Below are 23,066 nucleotides of genomic sequence, written 5' to 3' on the forward strand. Positions count from 1 at the left end.
ATTCTTTGAGACTGGAGAGGGGATTCCGTCACAAACAACGGCGAACACGCACAAAGCTCCCCGCGCGCACTCTCTCCCGCATCCTCTCACTCCTTTTGCGTCTCTCTCTTTCTCTCTCGCTCGCGCGCTCTTCCTGCGCTCTCTCGCGCACTTAAACAGAAAACGGGAGAGAATTCGGAGCAAGTTTAAACGGGCCGAGTTATTTTTGTGTAGCTTTCTGCGACGCACGACCAGAGGTGACGCTCCGGCAGCCGACCGAGCGCCCGGGCGGAAAGAAATCATCTACGGCGGTCTCTTTACCCCACAGACCGCCCGCCCACGCTCCGCTGGCTGAAGGTACTTACACATCAGCCTAGTTAATTAAACATATGGGCAATGAGCCTGAATGAGAGGACGGTGCTGAGGTAGAGGGGGGAGCTGGGCTGCTGCTGCTGCTGGTGGTGGTGGGTGGGTGCGGGGGGACCTGGGTGACTTCATCTTCCATTATAAAATATCAAAACCCTCGGGCGCGCTGGGAGGAATTTCGTAATGTCTACCTTTCCGAAAAGCGACAGCAACTATAGCAACACGCCGAGGAGTCTGCTCGGAGTCTGCGCGCGTCTGGAGCGACGCGGGATGTGCGGTGCAGACCACCATTCCCAGTTCACCTGGCGCCACCTCGGCATTCACGTATGTGCGTGTGCGTTTGCGCGCGGTGACGACGGTCTGAGCGCCCGCAGATCCCGCTAATGCGCACTTATGAAACATTTCCCTACCCGCGGAAGTATTGTAGCGTGGCCAAATCTGGCAGACTAATTCAGATTAAATACAGATAGAGAATTTGCGTAAGAGCCAGATAATGGAAATAGAGAATTACGTGGCCTCAATTAAACATAATTAGCAGATCAAAACTGCAATGCAGGGGGTCCTCTGGGAGCGCTGACAACCCCCCACCCCTCTGAGTCCCTCTGTCATATCTCCCCGAGTGTTGCCTTGGAGTCCCATTGCAGACAGATGGTGTAGATACAGCATGGAGTCAGGCCACTGATCTAAGCTGAATTACACACAATACAACAGTGCAGAGCAGAGGGGTTATTATTAATGAACACTTATACCCTCACCTCCCTCCTCTTCCACCTCCTCCTCCTCCACTATCCCTAGAATAAAATGCTCCACCTGTTGAGGTCCTCTATCCTCCCCCATCAAAGCCCAAGCCTGGAAGGCTCGGAATAAAAGAAACAGACGATTGCATAACATGGACAAAAAAGACAGGGAGACGGAGCACAGGAAGAGTGGATGATGGTCTTCTTTTCTTTTGAGGAATATTTTCCTGGGGTTCCGAATAGAACGGCTTTGCCTTTCTTTCAAATCGTCCCACTCACCATCTCCTGATATTTAATCACCGACGTGTCACACGGGGACAGCCGGGACCAGATCACCCCCTTTGGGAGTTACAGACCATGCTCTGTGATGACTTTAACAATGCTTTTCTCTTTTAGTTTGTTAACCATCAATGAGCCCCAAGGAAGGCGGCTGAGCTTGTCAGATTCTGCATTTGCGCATGAAGTCTTTGCCAAGGAAATCATACGTTCGTCCGAGCCACCACAAATAAGCTCTTAAAAGCTGTCATCTCATTCAGTGGCATGAATGCCTGCAGACGTCCTCGTAGTAATTTCTGGGACGTGACCCTTAGCTGGATTCTGTTTGCACACACAGGCCCGAGGATGTCTCTCATTTAGCATGCAGTCATCCAGAGCGCATCAGCACAACACTTGGACAATACAATGAGTCAGCTCTGGCCTGTCCAGAAACTGTTGTTGGTATTTAGGCAATTTGGGAGGAGTTCACAGTGTTGCAATTGTCTAAACATCCCCCATTCTGATTTATAACCCCTACGAGCTTCAGTCGGTGTGCATTTTCCAGACAAAAGCACATGCAATTGCCCGGTTGAGGCTATACAGGACGGCGCTGGACATGTGTTGAACCCTGGCCGCAGCATCGTCAGACATTAACAGACCGGCTGCTTTTACCTTCTTTCTTTCAGCTGTCTAGATACAGTTTCCACGGCTTATGCAAATATCCCGAGCCAGTAACGTATGACAAACAAGAGAGAGCCATTATCAACAGCGTGCTAACTATTGTGTTATCACTTTGTATAATTATTGAGAGAAGCTAATTTCACTAATGTGCTTCGGTTGAACGTGGAAGCCTAGAACTCTGACATTCCGGGGAATAAGCGAGAGAAAGCGAGATGAGTCAGCTCAAGTGCTCAAAGAAACTGGCAGATAAGTAGATGAACCTATGGAATAAATAAATTACAAGGAAAGGAAAAGGACTGACAAAATTTATGTTTTCGTATCCATGGTGACGGACTTCGTGGGAGTATCACCGCTTTTATTTTGGCAGTCGCAACCCAGATACATGAGGATTACTTTCTGCTAATAGTGCTGGATTAACACAAGTCTTCATTCATAAACTACAGCCATGCCGACTGTTAAAGGCCCCTCATTCATTCACAAACTGATGCTCACCGGCCCCAGCGTCCCCCCCCCACCCCCGTCCGGTCCCACCACGGCCCACCCGCTGCTGACGCCATCCATATGGAAGTCCTGCCTAAAAGATGCACAGTGAAGGGCTCGAATTTCCCTTATTTTAGCGAAAACAAACCCCCCACATTGTTTCCATGACAACGTGATGGCACAGTTTAGGCAGCGTTACTGTCAATTCATAAGGTGATTTCATGCTTTTTACATTCGAGGCCCCGACTGTTTGATCCCGATTACCTAATCGTACAGGCGGGACCCACTGGCAGCACCGATGTCACATAGTTTGCGATCTTCATACCAACGCAGATGAGCGCTTATGTATACGACAACCGACACGGCTTTGACTGACAGTAAATACAATAGGTACCCACAAAGGAATGAATCACTGTCATGTTTCTTTTAAACTTCAAGCAGTTTAAGCTGTTTGGTAAAGTAGGTGGGCTGCTTTCAGGAGAATAAACACATAAGGAATCTACGAGTCAGATTTTATGCATTCTTGGATCTTCTTTTTTTTTCCCCCACTGAGGCACTTCAGCAGCAGAGATATTACATTGTAGCTAGAGCGCATGGCTTTTTATAGACTCAGGAAATGAATCACACATCATAAATGGCAACAAAATACACACAAATGCATTCAAGGCTCTCTATCTGGAACAGAACGGTGTGATAGCTGCCGTTTATCGAGTTATAGATATTCTCTCGCTGTAGTCTACGCTCTGCGGTCTCCCTCCCTCTCCTGCACTCTCCACCCTCTCTCACACTCTCGCCCACAGAGAGTGGGTGACCTGGAATATGCGCTCCCACAGACGGCACTGCTTCCAACAGCCAGACGGGCAGTATGCAGCGTTGGATCACAGGCATCCTGTTCACTACTCTCAGCGCTTTCCCAAATTTATGGGCACCTTTAAAGGAGAAAAATCTCCAAAATTGATAGGCGATTACCTTCTGCTGCGGTGCTGAGGGTTGTTAAAAGTTCCTGTGCGCCTCAGCCAAATCAATTGGACCAGAGTGATGTACTGCTGTGTCTTTTTTGCTCACTCAAGCCAGCAATTATATTTGGCTTGAAAAAGGTCACTCCATCATTTAATAATTATATGCAAATAGGGATTTGGAACAATTTAAGGCAAGAACCCTAAAAGGAAAAACTCTGTCCTCCTTTTTAAGACAAAGACACTGGTGAATATATTTTCTCCATGGATTATGCGCCAGTTTAAGAATTTATTTAGCAAAACTTTTAATAGCTAAGTAACCCCCTTAGGGCCCAGTCAGCGGTATCTATGAGAATCTTTATGATTTAAAAAAGCAAATTAGGTAGAGGTATTAATAATATATATCCACACATTGTTTCATTCATTATGGACAAACTGCATCGTCATCATTATATTGTCCATATAAAGATGAGGAGATGATTAACCTAAATGCTTTTTGTGCCAGAAAACCAATAAACCCTTTTAGGGGCTTTTGGTGATCAACTTTTACTGGTTATATGTTTTCATGCAATCATTTATTACACTATTTATTAATTATTTGTTGTTATTATTTGTTGACAATTACACAGTAAGGTAGTAAAGCTAGTATGAAAAGTTACTTATCTTTTTATTCATTCTACAAACTGGTGGCATCAGAAGCCGAAGACACATAAGTCGCCACATTCCAAACTAACCTGCAGGCTGCATGGAGATTTGACATCCAAGCCTTCACGACTTATTAATCACAGTCACGCTGCTTTAACCGCTGCTGTGGCGCAGCAGCACGGCTGTAAAAACAGGGGCGAGGCGGAGCAGAGAGATGATACTGATTCTCCAGCATGACCCATCTTGGGCAGCAACCTGGAAGCAGCATAGAAATATGCAGCAGTCAGGCCAAGCAGCCGATCCGGGGACGCACTCATCAGACTGTCTGCACTTAAAGCACAAGAGTGCAGCCAGGTACACGACCTGACAGCTGGGAAATTCACAGTGCCGCAGGAAGCACAGAGTTTATTCTGGGTACTTATGTCAAAGAGGCTATTTCTGTTAACTCAGCATAAATGATAATATTGCAAACGTTCACGGAACGATTAGCTCATCGCGAGGCTTTGACTTTTAATGACCTCTTTTGAATCAGCATATCTAGGAATTACACTAAATATCTGGGATGAGGTAACAAAGACCTGGCTTTGAGATCAATCTGGGGTCTTCGCCAAAGGAAAGCCTTTGATGAAGTTGTTGGGGAGGCATTTTGTGTGCGAGCATATAAGATTAACCCCAGTGGGATGCTCCATTTAAGTGGGAATGAAACCTGCAAATATTTACCTCTGAACTGTGCCACTCAACTGCTGTATTTTTAGGTCCTGTTTCAGCACCTAAAAGCCATGAGCGCACTTGTTCCGCTTGTTTTCCATTAACGGGAACAATTTGAAGACTAAAAGAAAACAAGCACATGTAATGGCTTCAATCAGCAGACTGGTTTAACAAATTTGTGTTGTTGGTTAAACAGAGATTAGATTGCCGCAGACCTTATCGGGGGATAATACCCGATTCCGTGGAATGGATCCAATTATCAGACAATAGTGTAAACTCCCTGCTCGGCCATCAGCCAACTGCTGATAGAGACTGTGGCGGTGGCGGAGGAAGCCAGGGTGAATATTAGGACGAGCACACTGGGTTATTAAAGAGCACAGTCATCTGGCTCATCTATGGTGTGAAAAGGTTATTTGCTAGGATGATGGGAACAGAGGGACCTGTCTGTTTTATTTCTAAAGTCCCCACGGGAGCAATTATTGAAATAAAACAGAGGAAATATTAGAGAGTTGAAGCGCATAGAACTTGAGGCGACGATGAAGGGATGTGCTTTAAAATCCTTTAATACTGTCGAGACAGTTTTCCATTCATGGAGAGATGTTGCTGGTAATTTTCTAGTAATCTGAGAAATATTGTGCTAATTTAATGGTGCTAAATCTACAAAAGATATCGAAGGGGAGAGCTGAATGACATTAGGCTCTCTCTCTCTCGCTCACACACACACTTCTTTAAAGGTGTTGCTGTAACATCCTCTTGGCACATCCACTCTGCTCCATTACGAGCAGCAAAGGACACGTTAACACGGCTGCTGTGGGACTATTTGTCTCTCCTGGAAAGCAGCATGTTTCCACCTGCTGTATAATCTTCTGTGACACTTTGACGCCACTATTGTGGCGTGTTACACCATAACCACAGGTTGCTTTGCAATGTCACCCGGTTTGTGTCATTATGGCTCATAATGGCCGAAGCAGCAGAATTTATGTGGAAGTTTTATTATCTGTTTTAATTCCCCAATTGTGCAATTTTGCTGAACAGACCAACAATTAGAACAATAATCTGTGTAAGTACCCTTTTGGCTGTTCAAGACGGGCTCACACCTGCCAGGTTTTTATATGTGCAATCTACCAAATTAGAGAAGTGGGGCAGTAATGTGTCAGTCAGCATCTCACCAAAAAACATCTGTATTGATCCCAGATGGATTTTGCTTCCTCTCTTATTAAACACGGGCAACATCAATAGATACTATAAAACATGAAGATATGCTCTCCACCAAGCCTGCCCTGGAATCTCACTTGGTCAAACGTTTGCCTCTCCCACACTCGGATAGAGTCATTCCCTTTGCTGAGTGTCATCATCCCCTTTCAGCCACATCTTCAGGCGCTCTATCAAAATAAAGACAGGGAAAGTTCACAGTGAGAACGCGGCGCTATCCTCCGTCAGCAGGCACTGTATACTTAGATGGGCTGGAAACAAATATGAAACAGCAGGGGGCAAATACCAGCGTAAACATACACAGGGACACATGTGTATGAATAAAGCGCCACGTGCATGATGGCTAAAGGAAGGGAACCTGCACCAGCTGTGACTTTATCTGACTCTGTGGCTGCTCCTGGCATCACCTCATCATTTATTCTTCCTGCAGAGGGGCCTCCAAAAGACGAGCAAAGTTGTTGGGAAGAGCTTTCACGCCGTGCTGGGTGCGTGTTAGCTTGTATGCATTTACGAGCTGATTACGACTGTTGTCTGTGTTGTACCTCAGCTGCGACACGGCAACAGGCGCCTAATGACACCGACGCCTGGCCGGCAAATTGTATTTTGAAGGAAAGCAGCGAGAGGGAATGTCGAGCTTATCAAACACGTTGCTCCTCAAAATGAAATTAAAATGAATGAATGAGCTGTAATGGCATGCAAAGGTAGTGTCAAACAGTCCTTTTCAAACAAAAACCGTGACTGGGAAGCAGGAATATAGTCAGCCGTGTTAACCAAAAATAGAATTTCATGAATATGAAAATCCTTCTTTTTTTCACAACAGACCTTCAGTTCTACTCTCATCAAATCAATAATTCAATAAACTAGTGTCTTCTTGCCTCCTGCTGTTGCTAAAAAACCTGACCTTAATTGGGGAGGATTTTCAGACTTCTTACATGTGGCAGGCTGCCTGATTATTTGGTTTTGCCCGCCCTGTCCTGACTGCCTCCCTCACTTTTGCCTTGCTGGTATCGCTCCTGCTGACCGGTTCTGCTTCAGTATGTCACGACTCATCACCGTTTCCTGCTGCACGAGCCATCGGAGTAGAGCAAATTCAGCTCCGCAGTTTGAAATCCGATGCGTATCAATGTCCTTGAGTTCAGAAGCTGTGATCATTGACTCTCACTCCACCTCTCCCCTGCCAGTTGTGTTTCCAGGCCTTTTCTAACAATCACCCACTAATCATTCACATCAGCCTCATATGCTCATTAAATCTCCTCATGGTTTCTTTTGTCTTTTGACTGCCTTCTAGATCCCGTCTGCTCTTGTTTACCTCTGCAAACTGCCTACCTGTTGGTGACCTACATCCCAAAAATCTGCCTGTGCCTACACGCTGCGTCCTGCCTCTGGGTCTGAGTCCTGAGCAGCTGCACAGATAACCTACATTTGAAGTCTCAGAAACACAGAGAAGACAATTATCCAGATTTTTGTCAATCTTTTCAGAGCTTTTCTGAACCTAAGCTGTAATGACAGCAGTCTAAGCAAGGCAATGCAGTCATCTGTCTCCTCATGTCCAAGTCCTCCTGGGGAGGGGGATCCTTTGTTATTCAACCTTTAGTTGTCATTGAGTCACTATGGATGATAAGAGGTTTTCTTCTGATATGTTGAGATGTGAATTACAATACATCTTCCCACAAGGTTATTGAAATAGCAAGTTTACCCAAAGAATTCCTTTAAAATAGATTAAACAATATCTTTCAGGACAGAGGAGGAATCCTCTTGATGCTTCCGCTGTGGGGTTATTGCACATTTGCTGAAGCCCCTCTGAATATAAATTTCCTGCCTGCTCATAAGGCATCAGTATGCAGAAAGCGAGAAATTAATTTGACAAATTACAGCTGTGCTCCTTCCTCGTTTTTGTGTGGAACAGGAATAAACGTCTCAAACTGCAGCACAATTAGTCAAATGACCAAATCTGCCAAATGTGAGGCCACAGGTGTCCCCGCCGCCGTGCGCCTGCCTTTATGCTAAAATAGCAACCGTGTGTCGGGTCGCTCCATTTTCGGTTTGATTTAAGACTTTAAAGTGTGATTTGCTTAATTAGATGTTTTTATAGGCTGAATTCTGCCTCTGAAATTTTTTTTTTTTTAAAATCTGTGTCTTCCGGTGCCAAGACAGGTGGTTTTCTGCACTCCGCAGCACCGCCGCAACATGAAAGCATGATCTCAGATCTCGCAGTGATTCTTGGTGATCAAATAATCCCCTGCTGTGCAGTTAACAACGTAACATCGTTGCTGTCACCCTTTTTGCTTTCATATATCCCACCAGGAAGCAGCCTGGTTGCATGCCACAGAAATGGGAATCCTTTCATCTCCATCATTATATATAACCAACATGCCAAGTGATCATCTCACATAATAACCAACATTTGTGGCTGGTTTATGAACAAAGAATGCCCTTCTTCTGAAGTCAGTGGCCACTTTAAATGAATCATATCATCATATGATCAAAGATCAGTGCATCCATTAGTCAAAAAACATTCAGTAACAGTGGGATGGTGGGGGTGCTATATGTTTAAAAGGAAACACAATCTTTCCTGCAGTGCTGAACAAAACTTGGGCTCTAGATGAAGTATGACATAATCATTTGAAATAATTGTTTATTTTCAGTAGCCTGTAACACATTAATGAGAGCCTGTTGTAAGCTGACGAGTGCAGCCTTTTAAAATCTGATTTCAGAAATGTCTTTTGATCAGCTGGCAAAGGAGCTGATGATTAAACTGTGTCTCCTGTTATGATCTGAGATGTCTCATTGTGTGCCAGCTGTAATAATTCTGCAGACTTTATTATCAGTTTAATGGTATCACTTATATTTGATTGCCGAACAAATATGGGACGCGGACAGGAAAAACAACATGAACCAGCACGCAGGAAACACTGATGTATGGGACAATATGGGCTTGAAAACTCTTTGGATTAAAGCGTCTGCATGGAGTATGTACCAGTGAAACATTGACTCTCACTCCCAGGTTGTCAGATATTGATTATCTGGCCTTCTGATGCATTGCATTGGTAACCAGTATGAGCTACTCGCCACCGCATCGGAGAATACAACTCCTTTAATATATCCAGCATAATATAAATGCATAATATAGACCTATACTCGGGTGCTCACTTAATGGTTTAATATCTAGTTGATATGCGTACAGGGAAATAATTTATTCTCTCTGATGTATTGCCATTTTGCACAGGAGTGCCATATTTTCAGAAAATTGTCCACAAGTCTTCACTTAAAACAGGCTTACTAAGGCTTGCAAATACAATCATGCTCTCAGTTTTATATATGCTAACGTCCCATATTTACTTAATGGTGTAATATCAGGATTTTTGGCATTACAGTGACACAGATCTCGTGTTTGGGCTGCAAGTTGCTGTTACTAGTCATTGAAAGCATCAGCATCTGCTTGTATTGGTAGGATTTTAAAAAAAAAACCAAGTAAATATGGGAATTAAACCATACAGTACCCTATATCCATTTTGGCAGATGGCTGGAATGGTAGTTGTTGGTGTCTGCAGGCAGTGTCTGTTCTGTTCAGCTCTATGGCTTCGGCTGATGTGTTCTGAGTGGAGATGCACAAAAGTGACATTATAAAAGGGAAGCTAGTCAATTAAGTCGGTTTGAGAATCATCTGCAGTCATCTGTGTCGCTGAACAGGCGGTTGAGACGAAAGGACACTCAGGAACTAGCGGGGATCATCACTATTGCCTCCCTCAGCTTCCATCCAGGTGGAACCTCTATTGGATGAATGCAGCCTGCTTCTTTTTCATCTTGCCCCCCAAAGTTCCTCCTCTCTTCATATCAATCATTTATGCATCTCGCTTGGTCTCCTAATCACAAAAGGTGACTCATCCTGGGTCTTGTGGGAGCTTCCCACAATCACCCTCCTGTCCTGCTGCAGAGACTGTGTGTCCCAGAGCAGCTGCTCCAGCTCCAGACCCAGCGGACTCCTCCAGAAAAAAAAAAATCCAATGTTGCCAATCCCCTCGCTGTCGGCGCAGATAGCTCACAACTTACTGTTCATTTGGAAAGCAGCACTGCTTCGGTTTTTGCATCTAGTAGTAAGATTTGACACTTCCTCAAATAAAAATACTGGTCTGTGACTTTTTTTTTCGTTGCTGAAATATTCCTTAAAATGAGATTAAAGTGAATTTTGTTCCAAAAACAGGAGGTTGCCTGGAGAATGAAGTCATTTGTTTTTTTGAGGGATTCACGGAGCTCAGAGCTGACAGGAGTCCAGGTACATGCCAAGAATATTTGATATTTTGTGTTTCAGGCCCTGGAATGGTTGTTAAGATGAACTATAGTGCACAATGTTTTCTTTTGGTTGCAACACTGTAAGAAATCGAAATAATTCCGGTACATGTTTTTCTACCATGTTGTCAAATTTTGTGAAGCTGATTCATCAGCAGTGTTTTCAACCCCGTCGACCCTTGAATCAATCTCCTGAAATGCCTTTAAGGTTTTGGAAAAGAGAAACAAGAAGACAAATTCATCGGACCAAAACAGAGATTTGTCTCAATCTGCACATGGTTGCATCTTCTAAAAATGTAGGAATAAATGCTCGAAAGGCTCCTTTTCCCGCATGTCCTTAGTTTATTAAATCACTAGAATGCAAGAATTCCCTAAAAGGTAAATATCATAACCAAAACACTACAAGGAAAAGGGTCAAATGTGTCAGAAAGCTGTTCTTTTTGCAATAAAAATCCGGGCCTGGCATCGCGTCTCTCCACAGCTGGTTTAATTTCACAGCAAGATGCAGTCACGATACGGACTTCCAGCCGCTCGTACGGGGGGAGCCGGCAAGGTCGTCTGGGTTACCCACGGAATCCGCTGGAGATGCGGCCCTCTGCTCATTTGTTTGCTGTCAACCGGGTCCATCTGCTGGGCATCGGGAGCACTGCTCATGGGGAGACGGCTAATGGATGCTCAAGCCACCGCTCTTCCCCTCGTTTGTTAGGCTACATTTGACCTCTCCTGCAAGGTTTTGGTAGTTTTCTGTACCACATGGTTGATGTCGAGAGGAAGATTTGACAAATATCAAACTTGTAAACCTTAAAACAAGAGCTGGATACTACATGGAATACTTTACTTAAACTTTTTTTCTTGTCTCCACTTCATACTTAATATTACTTAGGAAGCTAATGCTGCCCAATTAAGCTAGTTTGTACGTGGGGGATTAAGCTAAAATCCAGCCGATAAATGTACTTTAGGTGCAGTTTATTAATTTACCCCACCAGCACCAGTAGTGTTTACCAGCAGGTAATACCGCAGTGCCCACCCGCGGTGCTCATCACTTCTCACCGGCCAGCGTGGAACTCAAGCCCCCGGTCTGAATAGCCTTAGTTAAAAATTCATCCTCCGCTCCCGTTGGCCCACTTTTCCTCCCTCATGACCGACCCCTCCTGCCCCAAGACCCCGTCAGAGGTGCATACCTGATGCCGAACCTGTGTCACTGGCCGGGCTCGATGTAAAAATCGCAGGTTTGGTGTTTATTGATGGTCCTGGTTAAAGAAAAGGCGATGAACAGACGCGACCACGGACCTGGGATGGGCCCGAGGGAAGGTAGGCTTTGGTTACATCCATTCTTCTCCGTTTCGGCTGCTCGATTTACCTGAACAATTTGATTAAACCGTGTCTTTTCTTTGGGGGTAAAAAACCCTCACCTAATCTCCACAATTTTTAAGTTAAAATGAGTGTCGTTTAGGCATCAAGAAGAAGCATTTGGGAACTATTGCTGGACAGGCAGCTGTGCAGAGTCAAACTTGCAGCCTTGCAGCTGTTTCTGTACTCTGCTAGAAGCGCTGCAGGTGTAAATGTAGTCCACTAGATAGCAGCAGATTACTGGGTGTGTGTGCGTGTGTGTGCGTGTGTGCGTGCGTGCGTGTAAGAGAGATATGCTACATGCTACACCGCTCCACTCAGAACCTGAACGACACGATGAGCCTCTTCAAGTCCACTTCTGTCACAAACTCTGCTTTCTTTTGTCCTGGGCTCACAATCAAGATTCTTTGTTTTGCCTCTTCTCTACAAATTGCCTCAAAAGATGGAGGGACCACCTGCCAACAGCAATTGTTATGGGAAAATAGACTGGCTGCAATTCAGAGCTCTTCGCATTTGACAGTTTCTCTCTTCTTTTTTTTTACCACGCTGCCTCTAAGGCGAAGGTACTATCAAAGAAAGCTGTGGGGAAATCCAGGGGGGAAAATACCCTTTCAATGACGCAGATGTGAATCAAACTCCCAGTGTGCATCTGCTGTTTGCTGGTCTGTAATAATCAGATAGACTTACCCACACAGCCTGAAAGATCAAGATCTGGCAACCCAACACCAGTCCCCTGTAACAGGACAGATCTGGCTATCTGACCCCTTCCCTCTGGAACAGGAATAATTGGGTTGATGGCACTAATAATCACAGCTCTGTTACTGATCTGTCACTGGCTCTGTGTGGTTGACAGACTCACGCCGTTATCGATACCTGCAGCAAACATGTCCTTCATCCAACAAGTGGGTGTTTCACCTGGTGTGAAGTGTGTTGGCTGCTGCGTGACTCATGCTCATCCGGAAAAGGAGTCATTCCTTTAGATAATACCTCATTTACTGTTTTTTTATTCAAGCATCTTCAGTAAATTCAGAGCAATATTTGCTTGCATTTTGACTTTATACCTAAGGGATGCGGTGCAAATTTGTTCATCCAAGTATTTTAAGATTTAATGACATTTTACTGCCAATTATCCTTATCTTTCGTATCTCATGTACGTCTCTTTTTCCTTCATCTACCTGTATCTGTATCTCTTCCTCAACCTTTTGTATTATTTATGCCCCGCCCCCTCCCCTCCTCCCAGAGATCTCGGGTTTCACCTGTAGAGCCACATGACAAATTAAGACTCCTTAGAACCCGCCACAAGGAACTCCTCAAATGCATGCAAACACACACACATGCGTACGCACTAAAAGGAGAGGGATCCGTCTTCTCTCTTTCACATAGACACTTGCACACACACACAGACAACACACATACACACAGAAACACTCTTGGGAGGGCAGTGTGAGCAGAAAAGGGTGTTGAGTGAGAGAATGAGTTGTAGTGAGTAACAGAAGACAGAGTAGGTCAATGGAGGAAGTGTGACCTCAAGACTTTGTCCCGGAGTTATTCACTTTTTTTTAATCTGTTGAATAAGAGACCTCCTGCAAGGACGCGGCAAACTAGAAGACAGCCAGAGACTCTGATGACCTCTTCTGTGCTCATTATCATTGACTAGAGGTGAATATGATGGAGATCTGTGTTGTGATTGACTTACTCACTAAAATTTTGCCTGTTAGTTTAGGATATGTGTTATACTCCAGCAGGGGAGAAGCTGTGCTGCTGAGGGGGTCTCACTCCAACAGTTGCATGTTCTGTTTGTGTACTTTCATATTTGCAGACAGTCGCAGAAAACAAATGCAATAACGATCACACTGTGTGGAAATTAGTAAAACAAACATGGAAATTATTCAAGCTGGGTGGTTTCACAATCAGAGGGAGATGAAGTAGACAAAATTAGATTTGAAGTGTTTCAGCTCTCACCCAACCTTGAACCCTTTGACCTCAGTAAAGAGTTCAAATTTATTGTGTTCGAAGTTCAGGTCACACAGGTTCAAATATAATAACTGTCCCTATGTCAACTTTGTTGATATGTCTCCATGTATGTGTGGACAGGGACCTACATGGGGACCAGATTTTGGCAGTGTGTAAGTGCTTTGGCCAGGTGGACCTGTCCTCACACTGATCCTGAACCTGCTTATGGTGTCAAGACAGACTCAGCTCGGAAAAGTCAGCATATTTTGTATTTTTATGTTTGCAAAAATGTGAACATGCTCACATGATCCGTCGATGGCTCTGACACAGTGTGTGAATCTTATATTTAAAGGTTAAAAGCATTGGACACAGAAGAGAAGGTATGGTGCGCTCCTAGCAACCTGACACAATGCCTGGCAAAAAAGACCCAAAGAAAGATGCTAAAAAGGGTGGAAAACCTGAGCCGGAGAAAAAGAAAGAGGAGGAAAAGAAAGGGAAGGATGATAAAAAGCCAAGCAAAGATGATAAGAAAGGTGGAAAAGATGACAAGAAAGGAGTGAAAGATGATAAAAAAGGTGGAAAGGATGATAAGAAAGGCGGGAAGGATGATAGAAAAGGTGGAAAAGTGGGGAAGGATGATATGAAAGGTGGGAAGAGGGGAAAAGCAGACCCAACCAAGGGAAAAGATGATGGGAAAAAAGGGAAAGGTAGGAAGATTGAGTCTGATGAGGAGGAAGAGGAACTCCTGAGTGATGAAGAAGAGGAAGAAGAGTTTAGTGATGAGGAAGACGAGGAGGAAGAATCAGAGGATGACAGGCGAGGAAAGAGAGGAGGAGGCAAAGGAGCAAAAGAAAAGAAAGGTAGAAAATCCAGACACATGGAAGACTCAGAAGAAGAGGAGGAAGATGAAGAGGATGAGGAAGAGGAGGATGACGATGAAGAGGAAAAGCGAAAAGCTGGTCGACACCACAAAGGGGAGAAGTCTGAGACTGATGCAAAGAAAAAGAAAGCTAAAAAGAAAGAAGAGGCCCCTGTGATTCCTGTAAAGGAACTTCCAAAGAGGGGGCTGAAGAACATGTCCAGGATGTTCATGAAGTTTTCTGGATTCAAGAAGCGGAGAAACAGCAGGAAGAAGCTGAAAAGTACATCACGTTTATTCCTGGGTTTGGGGAAAAGAAGGAAACACCTTGCTAGGAAGAAACGGCGCAAATCAATTTTGAAGAACACTTCTCGATTTATGATGAGGTTTAAGGTCAGCAAAAAGAGGAAGAAAGAAAAAGAGGCCAAAGAGAAGGCAGCAGCAAATAGTGGGAACAAGCCAACCTATATGCTTCTCCGTCTGGGAGGAGTGAAAGAAACAAGTGAAAAGAAGGGGGGGTTCTTCAAAGGCTTATTCGGAAGAAAAGATGGGAAGTTGTCAACCAATGACTTCAAGAGCAAAAGCCTGTTGCTCGGTAAGGCTGCTGCGGCAACTAACTGGCTAACAAGACGCTTCCTGTCCACTAAAATGCGAGGAAACGCAGGTTTTGGTGGGTCTAGACGGCTCAGCCGACAAGCCAGCTCCAGGCATAATCTCCGTGGTTACAATAATAATGGTTATGATCATGAGGAGGGGGTGTTTGGATACGACCAGCAATATTTAGTTGACCAGACAGGTTACAGAGGTCATCATGATGGTTATGGGGCTTATGAACATGAGGCAAATGTAGCATATGGAAACCAGGGTCAGTTTGGTTATTATGAAAATGATGTAGGAGGACTCGGCTATCAAGACCAGGAGTATTATGAAGCAGAAGGCCTCTATGATCCGAATGCAGAATATTATGAAGGGGGTCTTTACAATGAAGGAATAGAAGACTACTATAATCCACATCAAATTGCTAACGGCTACTATAGAAACCAGCAGGAGGCTGATTATGGGTACCGGCAACAACAAGCAATGGAAATATATGGGGATGAGGGTCTCGACTACTACGCACAAATGGGCGATGAGCATATTTATGGAGAGGAGGTTAACGGTTTGCTTGACCCCTATGCTGAAGGCTATTACGACAACAACCAAGGTGTTTACTATGATCATGGCCATGCAGCCTTTTATGAGAACCACTATGGTGAACATATGGGAATGCAAGAGGGACTTCCACCAGACTATCAGCTTATTTATAGCGATGGTGCCATGCCTTATCAAGATTACATCCCTCAGCAGGTCACTTCATTCCCAACTGGTGGCCAGCAGGTCTATGGGTTTGTAGGACAAGGGATGGATCATATACAAGGGCTATATGAGGACCAGAATGTAGCCCAGTTAGAGCAATATCGGGACAACACAAATGTCATTCAGGGAGGTGAGATGGCTTTTAGAGTTCCTAGACCTCAAGTGCGCCTGTTCGGTAAAGAGCGTCTAGATGTAACCCTTCCCCCTCCACCTACTCTTCCGCCTGATCCAGAATTTGAAGACATGTCTGAAATTCAGTATGAAGACCAGATTCCTCTTGTCCCGGATCAGTCTGTTAATGAAATCTTATTACAGCAGCAAATGGCAATGTCAGCACAACACCACATAATACCTCCTCAGGAGCAAATGATTTCTCAACAGCAAGCTATTTTTCCACCACCAGACCTAATGGTTTCGCCCCAAATGCTGTCGCCACAGCAACAAATGATGTTATCCCAGCAAATGATGATGCCACAACAGGAGAATAATATGTCTAATCAGATGATGCCATCACAGATTCTGTCACCACAGCAACAGCTGTTCCCGCAACAGCAGATAATGCCCCAACATACAATGTTACCACAGCAACAGATATTGACCCAGCCAGTGATGTCACCACAGCAACAGGTAATGACCCAGCCAGTGATGTCACCACAACAACAGGTAATGACCCAGCCAGTGATGTCACCACAGCAACAGATAACGACACAGCAAGAGATGATGTCACAACAAATGATGTCGACACAAGAGCAGATGATGTTGCCACAACAGATGGCGGCCATGCCATTTAATTTACCACAGGTAATTTCTCAAAGATGTGTCTCTGATTTAAGAATTTGGATCTAAATGGCCCAGTGGAGAGTCATTCTAATTTTTAAAACTGCTACACCATTTTCAAAAATGCACTCACTCAACTGTGTTTTTGTATTGTCTTTTTCCAGCAACAAATGCTGGCTGATCAGATGATGCAACAGCAGCAACAAGGTTTTGGTCCAGTTTCAGTCCCAACTCCAACTGCCATGATTATTAAGCAAGCCAGTATGTCTCCGGTTCCAACACGACGCATGCAACATTCTCCAACCCCATCCAGGCGCTCCGTCATCATGCCGTCTCCACAGATAATGCGTCATCCCTCTGCCATAAGTTCTCCAGTAGCTTCTCCAGTACTTCCACGGAGACACAGCCCATCACCACAACCATCTATGAGAAGAACCTCCCAAAGACCTCCTTCTGTTATTTCAAGACAGATCTCATCTCCTTCCTCCCCTGTAGCCTCCCACTTTCCTCATCCCAGAATGCAGCCTCAAAGGTCACCTTCTCTTACTCGAGGAACCTCACCTCCTCATTCTCCTCGTGCATCCGTGATACGAAGAAGTTCCCCAAACTCACCAAGAGCTTCAATGAGACAGCGCTCTCCACCCTCCTCACCCCGTGCATCCATGAGGAGGCAAAGTCCTCCCCCCTCTGTCAATTCCATCCGAAGTCCATTTGGAGGGAGAAAAACAAATGCTCAAAGTTCCTCACCCCACTCTCCTGGTCATATATCTCCCCCCCTCTCTCCACAGCTCAACAGAAGACAATCTCCCTCTCCCTCCCCATCTCATCGCAGTATGTCCCCAACAGGCACTCGTCCTTCCCTATCATCTCCTACACTCTCTCGACGTTCAACAAGATTGCTCAGGGAACCCACACCACTAGCCAGGCCTAGGATGGGGGGAAATGTTCCATTAGGTACCGTTAGACCCTCGCCTATGGGCCTTCGTGGGCGACCAGTGCCTCCGCCCACCCAAAATGTGCGCCCATTTCGGCCCTCCTCGATAAGAAGTAACAGGTCTTCTGTTCTCACAGTGGACTCCCTTCATTCCTCTCCTTTTCACTCTCCTGAAGTGGTCCGCCGTACTCCCGTAGGACGAAAAGAATCTGGACGATTCCCTCATCGACCTGTAGGTAGAGGACGTCCCCTTATGGCCCAACAGTCTCTTGGAAGAAAGTCACCCACGAGTCCACAGCTTTCTCTTAAACACATGTCCCGCCCAGCATCCCCACGCTTTTCTCCTCAGTTTTCTCTTCCTCCCTCCCCTCTCTTGCCCCCTCGAGTTGCCCACCCACCTGTTATTAATGATCCTTACTCTGAACCTTTGCATCAGGGTTTTGTGCCCTCTTCTCCCATATTATCTAATGCTTTGCAGAATGAGGCCATCCGACGGGCCTCGTACACGACTGGCCTCAGCCCAGAGCAAGTGGGCATGAATGAGATGGCTACAGAATATGGAGCACCTTATACGGCTTCACCGCCTTCCATTTCTGTTGCAATGCAAAACCAGGCCATTCAAGATGCGTCCTATGTTGAGTCCCTGCCAGGGCCGATGTCTTCACATCAACAGCCTATGCCACCTAGTTATCCGATGCTGTCTGGCGCTCTCCAAAATCAAGCAGTTCGAGGAGCCTCATATGCATCTCCTCTTTCAAGGCCCCAATCCCCATACGCTCCATCAGTACCTTCTTCTCCATTGCTGTCTGGTGCAATGAGTCATGGCCAGGCGTTAAGAGGTGTGTCTTCTTTTCCAACTCCCCAGCTTCATTCACCGTATGGACCAACTGTAGTTACTCCATATGATCATATATCAGAGCCTGGCCCAGCCCCATTGCTTCATGATGCTTTACACAACAGGTCTAGTTTGCACAATGTCACAGCTTTAAGATCCCCTTTGATGCAACGACATAATCCTTATGCACCGGCTGGACCTCAGGTTCACAGTGCTCTTCAGAAAAATCCAAACCTACGCTATGCATCTTATCAGACACCCATCCAAATCCGACGCACGCCGTACGGACCTCAGCCCCCATCTTCACCTACATTGGGAAGGGCTATACAAAACCCGCAGGTCATGCAGGCATCGTACCGGCTCCCAGACGGGACCTTGGTGTCACCATATGCAGATTCAGGTACCTCCCCGATGCTTAGCAATGCGCTGCAAAATCAACAGATACGTGGGGCCTCATACATCTTGCCTGATGGCTCAGTTGTCAGAGTACGTAGTAATGAAAAAACCTCAAAATACCTTAGAAATCATGATAGACGAACATGTCTTTTATATGTCTTTATGTTTCCTGGCTGTCCTCAACATAGGACCCATATCTGCCTCAGAAGCCTATGTCTCCCAGCCTTTATAAAGCTCTTCAGAACCAGAATGTCAAGACTGCCTCATATACACTCCCTGATGGCACCATCATAGACCCTAGAGAGCAAGTAAGCATGATTTGTTTATATTTTTATCATTAAATATACATTTCATTGTTGTATTCCTTTATTGTGTTTGTTGCTGTTGTTTTTTAATAACTTGAAGTTGATTAATGATTTTTCTTCTGTGTCGCCTCGGCTCATTAAGCAACCAGTTTCCCCAAACCTGGCCAAGGTGCTGAATAATCCAGCTTTGCGTGAAGCCTCCTATTCTCTCCCAGATGGCACCATTGTGATTGACCCACGGAAACCGAAATCCCCAACGCTGAATGCAGCACTTCAGAACCCATATCTGAAAAGCGCGTCTTACACCCTCCCTGATGGTACTATTATAATAGATCCGCGAAAACCTGCCTCTCCAAACCTGGGTAGTGTTCTTCAAAGCTCTGCTCTTCGAGATGCCTCCTTGACCTTACCACAAGGGATCAATGACCCCAATACACCCATTTCACCGAATCTAATCCAGGTATGTCAACTTCAGGTTTTTCACTAACATCCACTCCACATGTAATACCATTCATTTTTTCTTTTTACTCTACTGTTGATCCTTTATTATGAACATTTTCTGATTATCTAGGCCCTCAGTAATCCAGCTTTGAAAGGAGCATCATACACCCTTCCAGATGGAACAGTTATTGTGGATCCAAATAAACCAAAGAGCCCAAACCTGTTAGCTGCCCTGCAGAACCCTTATCTAAAGACTGTGTCCTACACTCTGCCTGATGGAACTATCATCATCGACCCACGGAAGCCAGTTACCCCTCAGCTGTCTAAAGTAATTTTACAATAATTACCTTGATTTCATCAATAACATGGTTCCATGTATTTGATAACCAGACTCTTAAAAATAAAAACACCAGAACTCAGATGTCTTTTTACGCAGGCTCTTATGAATGAGAGCATTCGCGGTGCCTCATACCAGCTTCCGGATGGTTCCCTGGTTATTCCGGGCCAAAAGCCATCCTCTCCGAACCTTGCTGCTGCTCTGAGACAAACCCAGGGAATGCGGTCCTCAAGTACCTTCCAGTTGTCTAAAACGTCTGGCCTAACAGGAGCACCTAAACCCTCCACTCCCAAAATAGCATCGGCTCTGAAGAGGGAGGATCTTAAAGCTGTAAATTTCAGGTAGAAAACTTAAACATGCGTTAAGTAGAAACTAAAAAAGGAGAATGATCTTGTAGAAAGTGTGAAAAGCCGAACATCAAGTAAAGAATTCTTGTTTCCACAGGCTACCGGAGGACTCTCTTCTTGTGCGTCGGTTCCACAACCCAAATCTATCTGATGCCATTCAAAACCAGCATCTCCGGTATGCCTCATACAGGGTGCCAATGGGCCTTCAGGGTGAGGATAATCGTTATGCAGTAGTTCCTCCCTATGGACCACGCTCAGGGCACTGGGCCAGGAGTGCTCAGGGAGAGGGGGTTGGGGGAGATGACATTTGGTCAGCTGAGAGAGTTTTGCCACATGGGACAGTCCAGAATCTGTCAAAGTGGTCCATGTACAGAGAGGATGGGGTATTAGGAGGATATACACCCACCTCCAGAGCTGTAGATGGACAGCCAGAGGACACTGAATGGACTCCGGAGAGAGAAAATGTACCTGGTCAAAGTTGGTATGATAAGGTGTGAAGTAATGTATTTATTCATATGCACTGTCAAGCTTTAGCAATGTAGGGCAGAACTGATCAATAAGAATGTTTCATGAATGTCCAGGTCTACGCTATCATATGCATGCCAACAGCATGCCACAGGCCAAAGCGCTGGGCCGAGGGAATGGAGGACATGACACAGCTGCCGTAAGTAGCTCATGGATTTACAAGAACTTTAGCCCAGAGCATTTGACTCTCTTAAAAACCACCACCACCAAGAACTCAGGCATGTAGGCTTTAACACCTTCAGAAGGAATCCCGAGAATTAAGTGTAAGAGCATGCACATTTTATCAAAATGGTGAGATTAATCTCACTTCATGTGTGTGCACCCCTGCATTTGATACTAAAAAGGATTCATTAACAGAATAAATACATGGATGTAAAATACTTCCTCTCCATACAATAAATATATGTATAAATTTGTCCCACACAATTTTTATTTCTGTCAATGTGTCATTAAGTTCTTCTGTATTTGACTTCAGTGAGCTGAATGAGACTACAGTTGTGATGAACCTGAAGAAGCGCTATGACCAGGAACTCATATATGTATGTTTGATTCTATTGATGCCTGCCATGACCATGACCATGACCATGACCATGACCATGACCATGGCCTGGTGCAGTTTCTCATCATTCCTTTTTTGTCCCTCTACTTTCAGACCTACATAGGCAGCATCCTTGTTTCAGTAAATCCATATAAGTTGCTCAACATTTACGGTACAGACATGGTTCTTCAGTATGCCAGCAGCAGCCTGAGTGACAACCCTCCGTAAGAGTCAAAACTGTGTGTGTGGGCGCGTGTTCACATATGGTGCTCTCTGCCTGACATTTGCTTTGTGTCTGAGTGTATTGCTCTATGTGATCCTACTGTTAAACTGCATCTGAGTGTGTGTTTTAAGGTGTAAATGCCAACACTCTCAGGTGTTATTAAGAGGCTCCTGTTTCTCTGCTTTGTTTGGTTGCTAGGGGAGAGTTTGGGTGATGGATTTCACTTCTTCAAGCACAAATACACTCAATATTTATGCATACAATGCTTTTTTGTTTTGTCCTCTTGCAGTCATCTTTTTGCCATTGCAAATATCTCTTATACCACCATGATGGATGCCAAAAATGATCAGTGTATTATAATAAGGTGGGATTTTATTTTTAAATTACCGGTACCCTGGTTTGGATGCATCATATCATTTTACTTGGTTCAATGTTACATCCAGATTTGTTTGAGGATCCTGCTATTTGAGTTACTTTGTTAGTTCCATGTCTGACCACTGTATCACAGCATGCACAGACTTGTCTTTACTGATTATGTGCTACCACAGTGGAGAAAGTGGGTCAGGAAAGACCGAAGCAACTAAACTGATCATGCGCTACCTGACAGCCATACATCACAAATCTAACATCATGCAGCAGGTAGTATTTTATTAAAGTTGTTGATAATCTAAATGTTTGCTTACGCACACCATCTATGCTACAATCCAAAAAATCCTTAACTCTCTTTTTCTTCTCCTGTCTTCTCCCGTCAGATTGAGGTAAGCTCGGTTCCCTTGTAGATTTTGATGCCATTCCACTCAGTATCGTAGTTAAAGGAGACGTTTCTGTTGTGATTGGACACAGATACTTGAGGCCACCCCCCTGTTAGAGTCATTTGGGAATGCCAAAACAGTGCGCAATGACAATTCTTCGCGCTTTGGCAAATACACACAAATATTCATGGAGGAGTGAGTAATAAGAAATTCTATTATTCCATTAAGTTGACAACTCTTTGCTCATACTTGTGTGAAAGAGCTAAGTGGTGTGAAGACTTCTGTGTTTCAGTATTACAGGCCGATGAGTAGTTGATCTAGTAGAACTGTGTCAGAGAGATCGGAGCCCATTACGCATGCATGACCTGTTACTTAACGCTGACTCCGTGCCTATATGTCATTTACAAGGGGTGTAATCAGCGGTGCCATAACATCTCAGTACCTGTTGGAAAAGTCCCGCATTGTCTTTCAGGTGAAGCTAAACACAGACAAACAAATTGCAACTTAATATTTGTTCATAAATTTATGTCATCTCAGCATACATACTAGTTTTTTCTGCATATGCACATACATGAAGACATACATATGCCACAAGATATAGAAAACATTTAAATGGTGTATCCATATGATGCATATCATACCTGATGTATATATGTTTCTTGTTACTTTTCATCAGGCCAAATCAGAGCGGAACTATCACATTTTCTATGAGATGTTGGCAGGTCTTCCTCCAAATGAGAAGCACCCACTCTATCTGCAGGAAGCTGAGACTTACTACTATCTGAATCAGGTGGTCTTCAAATTCTCTGCCCACAACAGCCACAGAACACAG

At 44.7% G+C, this 23,066-nt stretch overlaps 1 protein-coding gene and 2 long non-coding RNA genes across 3 annotated transcripts in view; 2 read left to right on the forward strand and 1 right to left on the reverse strand.

Annotated features, from left to right (window-relative positions):
* Positions 1-162: 162 nt before the first annotated feature.
* LOC130526934 (uncharacterized) lies at positions 163-8,792 on the forward strand. Its single transcript, XR_008950899.1, has 2 exons — positions 163-336; positions 7,308-8,792. It is a non-coding gene; the product is annotated as an uncharacterized LOC130526934 (long non-coding RNA).
* On the reverse strand, positions 5,353-12,072 carry LOC130526925 (uncharacterized). The gene is made up of 3 exons (XR_008950890.1): positions 11,488-12,072; positions 9,520-9,614; positions 5,353-6,189 (listed from the first exon to the last, which is right to left on the reverse strand). It is a non-coding gene; the product is annotated as an uncharacterized LOC130526925 (long non-coding RNA).
* A 674-nt stretch (positions 12,073-12,746) lies between these two features.
* Positions 12,747-23,066, forward strand: part of myo15ab (myosin XVAb) — a 31,247-nt gene continuing 20,927 nt past the window's right edge. Inside the window, exons 1-18 of the mRNA XM_057034922.1 lie at positions 12,747-13,315; positions 13,751-13,864; positions 13,962-16,625; positions 16,766-18,856; positions 18,955-19,074; positions 19,214-19,531; positions 19,643-19,840; positions 19,949-20,190; positions 20,294-20,687; positions 20,778-20,860; positions 21,197-21,260; positions 21,374-21,483; positions 21,772-21,846; positions 22,031-22,121; positions 22,235-22,240; positions 22,326-22,429; positions 22,643-22,706; positions 22,911-23,024. Of these exons, the coding sequence (XP_056890902.1) occupies positions 14,019-16,625; positions 16,766-18,856; positions 18,955-19,074; positions 19,214-19,531; positions 19,643-19,840; positions 19,949-20,190; positions 20,294-20,687; positions 20,778-20,860; positions 21,197-21,260; positions 21,374-21,483; positions 21,772-21,846; positions 22,031-22,121; positions 22,235-22,240; positions 22,326-22,429; positions 22,643-22,706; positions 22,911-23,024 (6,681 nt within the window). The 5' untranslated portion in view covers positions 12,747-13,315; positions 13,751-13,864; positions 13,962-14,018. The remainder of the gene's footprint in view (positions 13,316-13,750; positions 13,865-13,961; positions 16,626-16,765; positions 18,857-18,954; positions 19,075-19,213; positions 19,532-19,642; positions 19,841-19,948; positions 20,191-20,293; positions 20,688-20,777; positions 20,861-21,196; positions 21,261-21,373; positions 21,484-21,771; positions 21,847-22,030; positions 22,122-22,234; positions 22,241-22,325; positions 22,430-22,642; positions 22,707-22,910; positions 23,025-23,066) is intronic.

The sequence above is a fragment of the Takifugu flavidus genome, chromosome 6 (assembly GCF_003711565.1).
Source record: "Takifugu flavidus isolate HTHZ2018 chromosome 6, ASM371156v2, whole genome shotgun sequence".
NCBI lineage: Eukaryota > Metazoa > Chordata > Actinopteri > Tetraodontiformes > Tetraodontidae > Takifugu > Takifugu flavidus.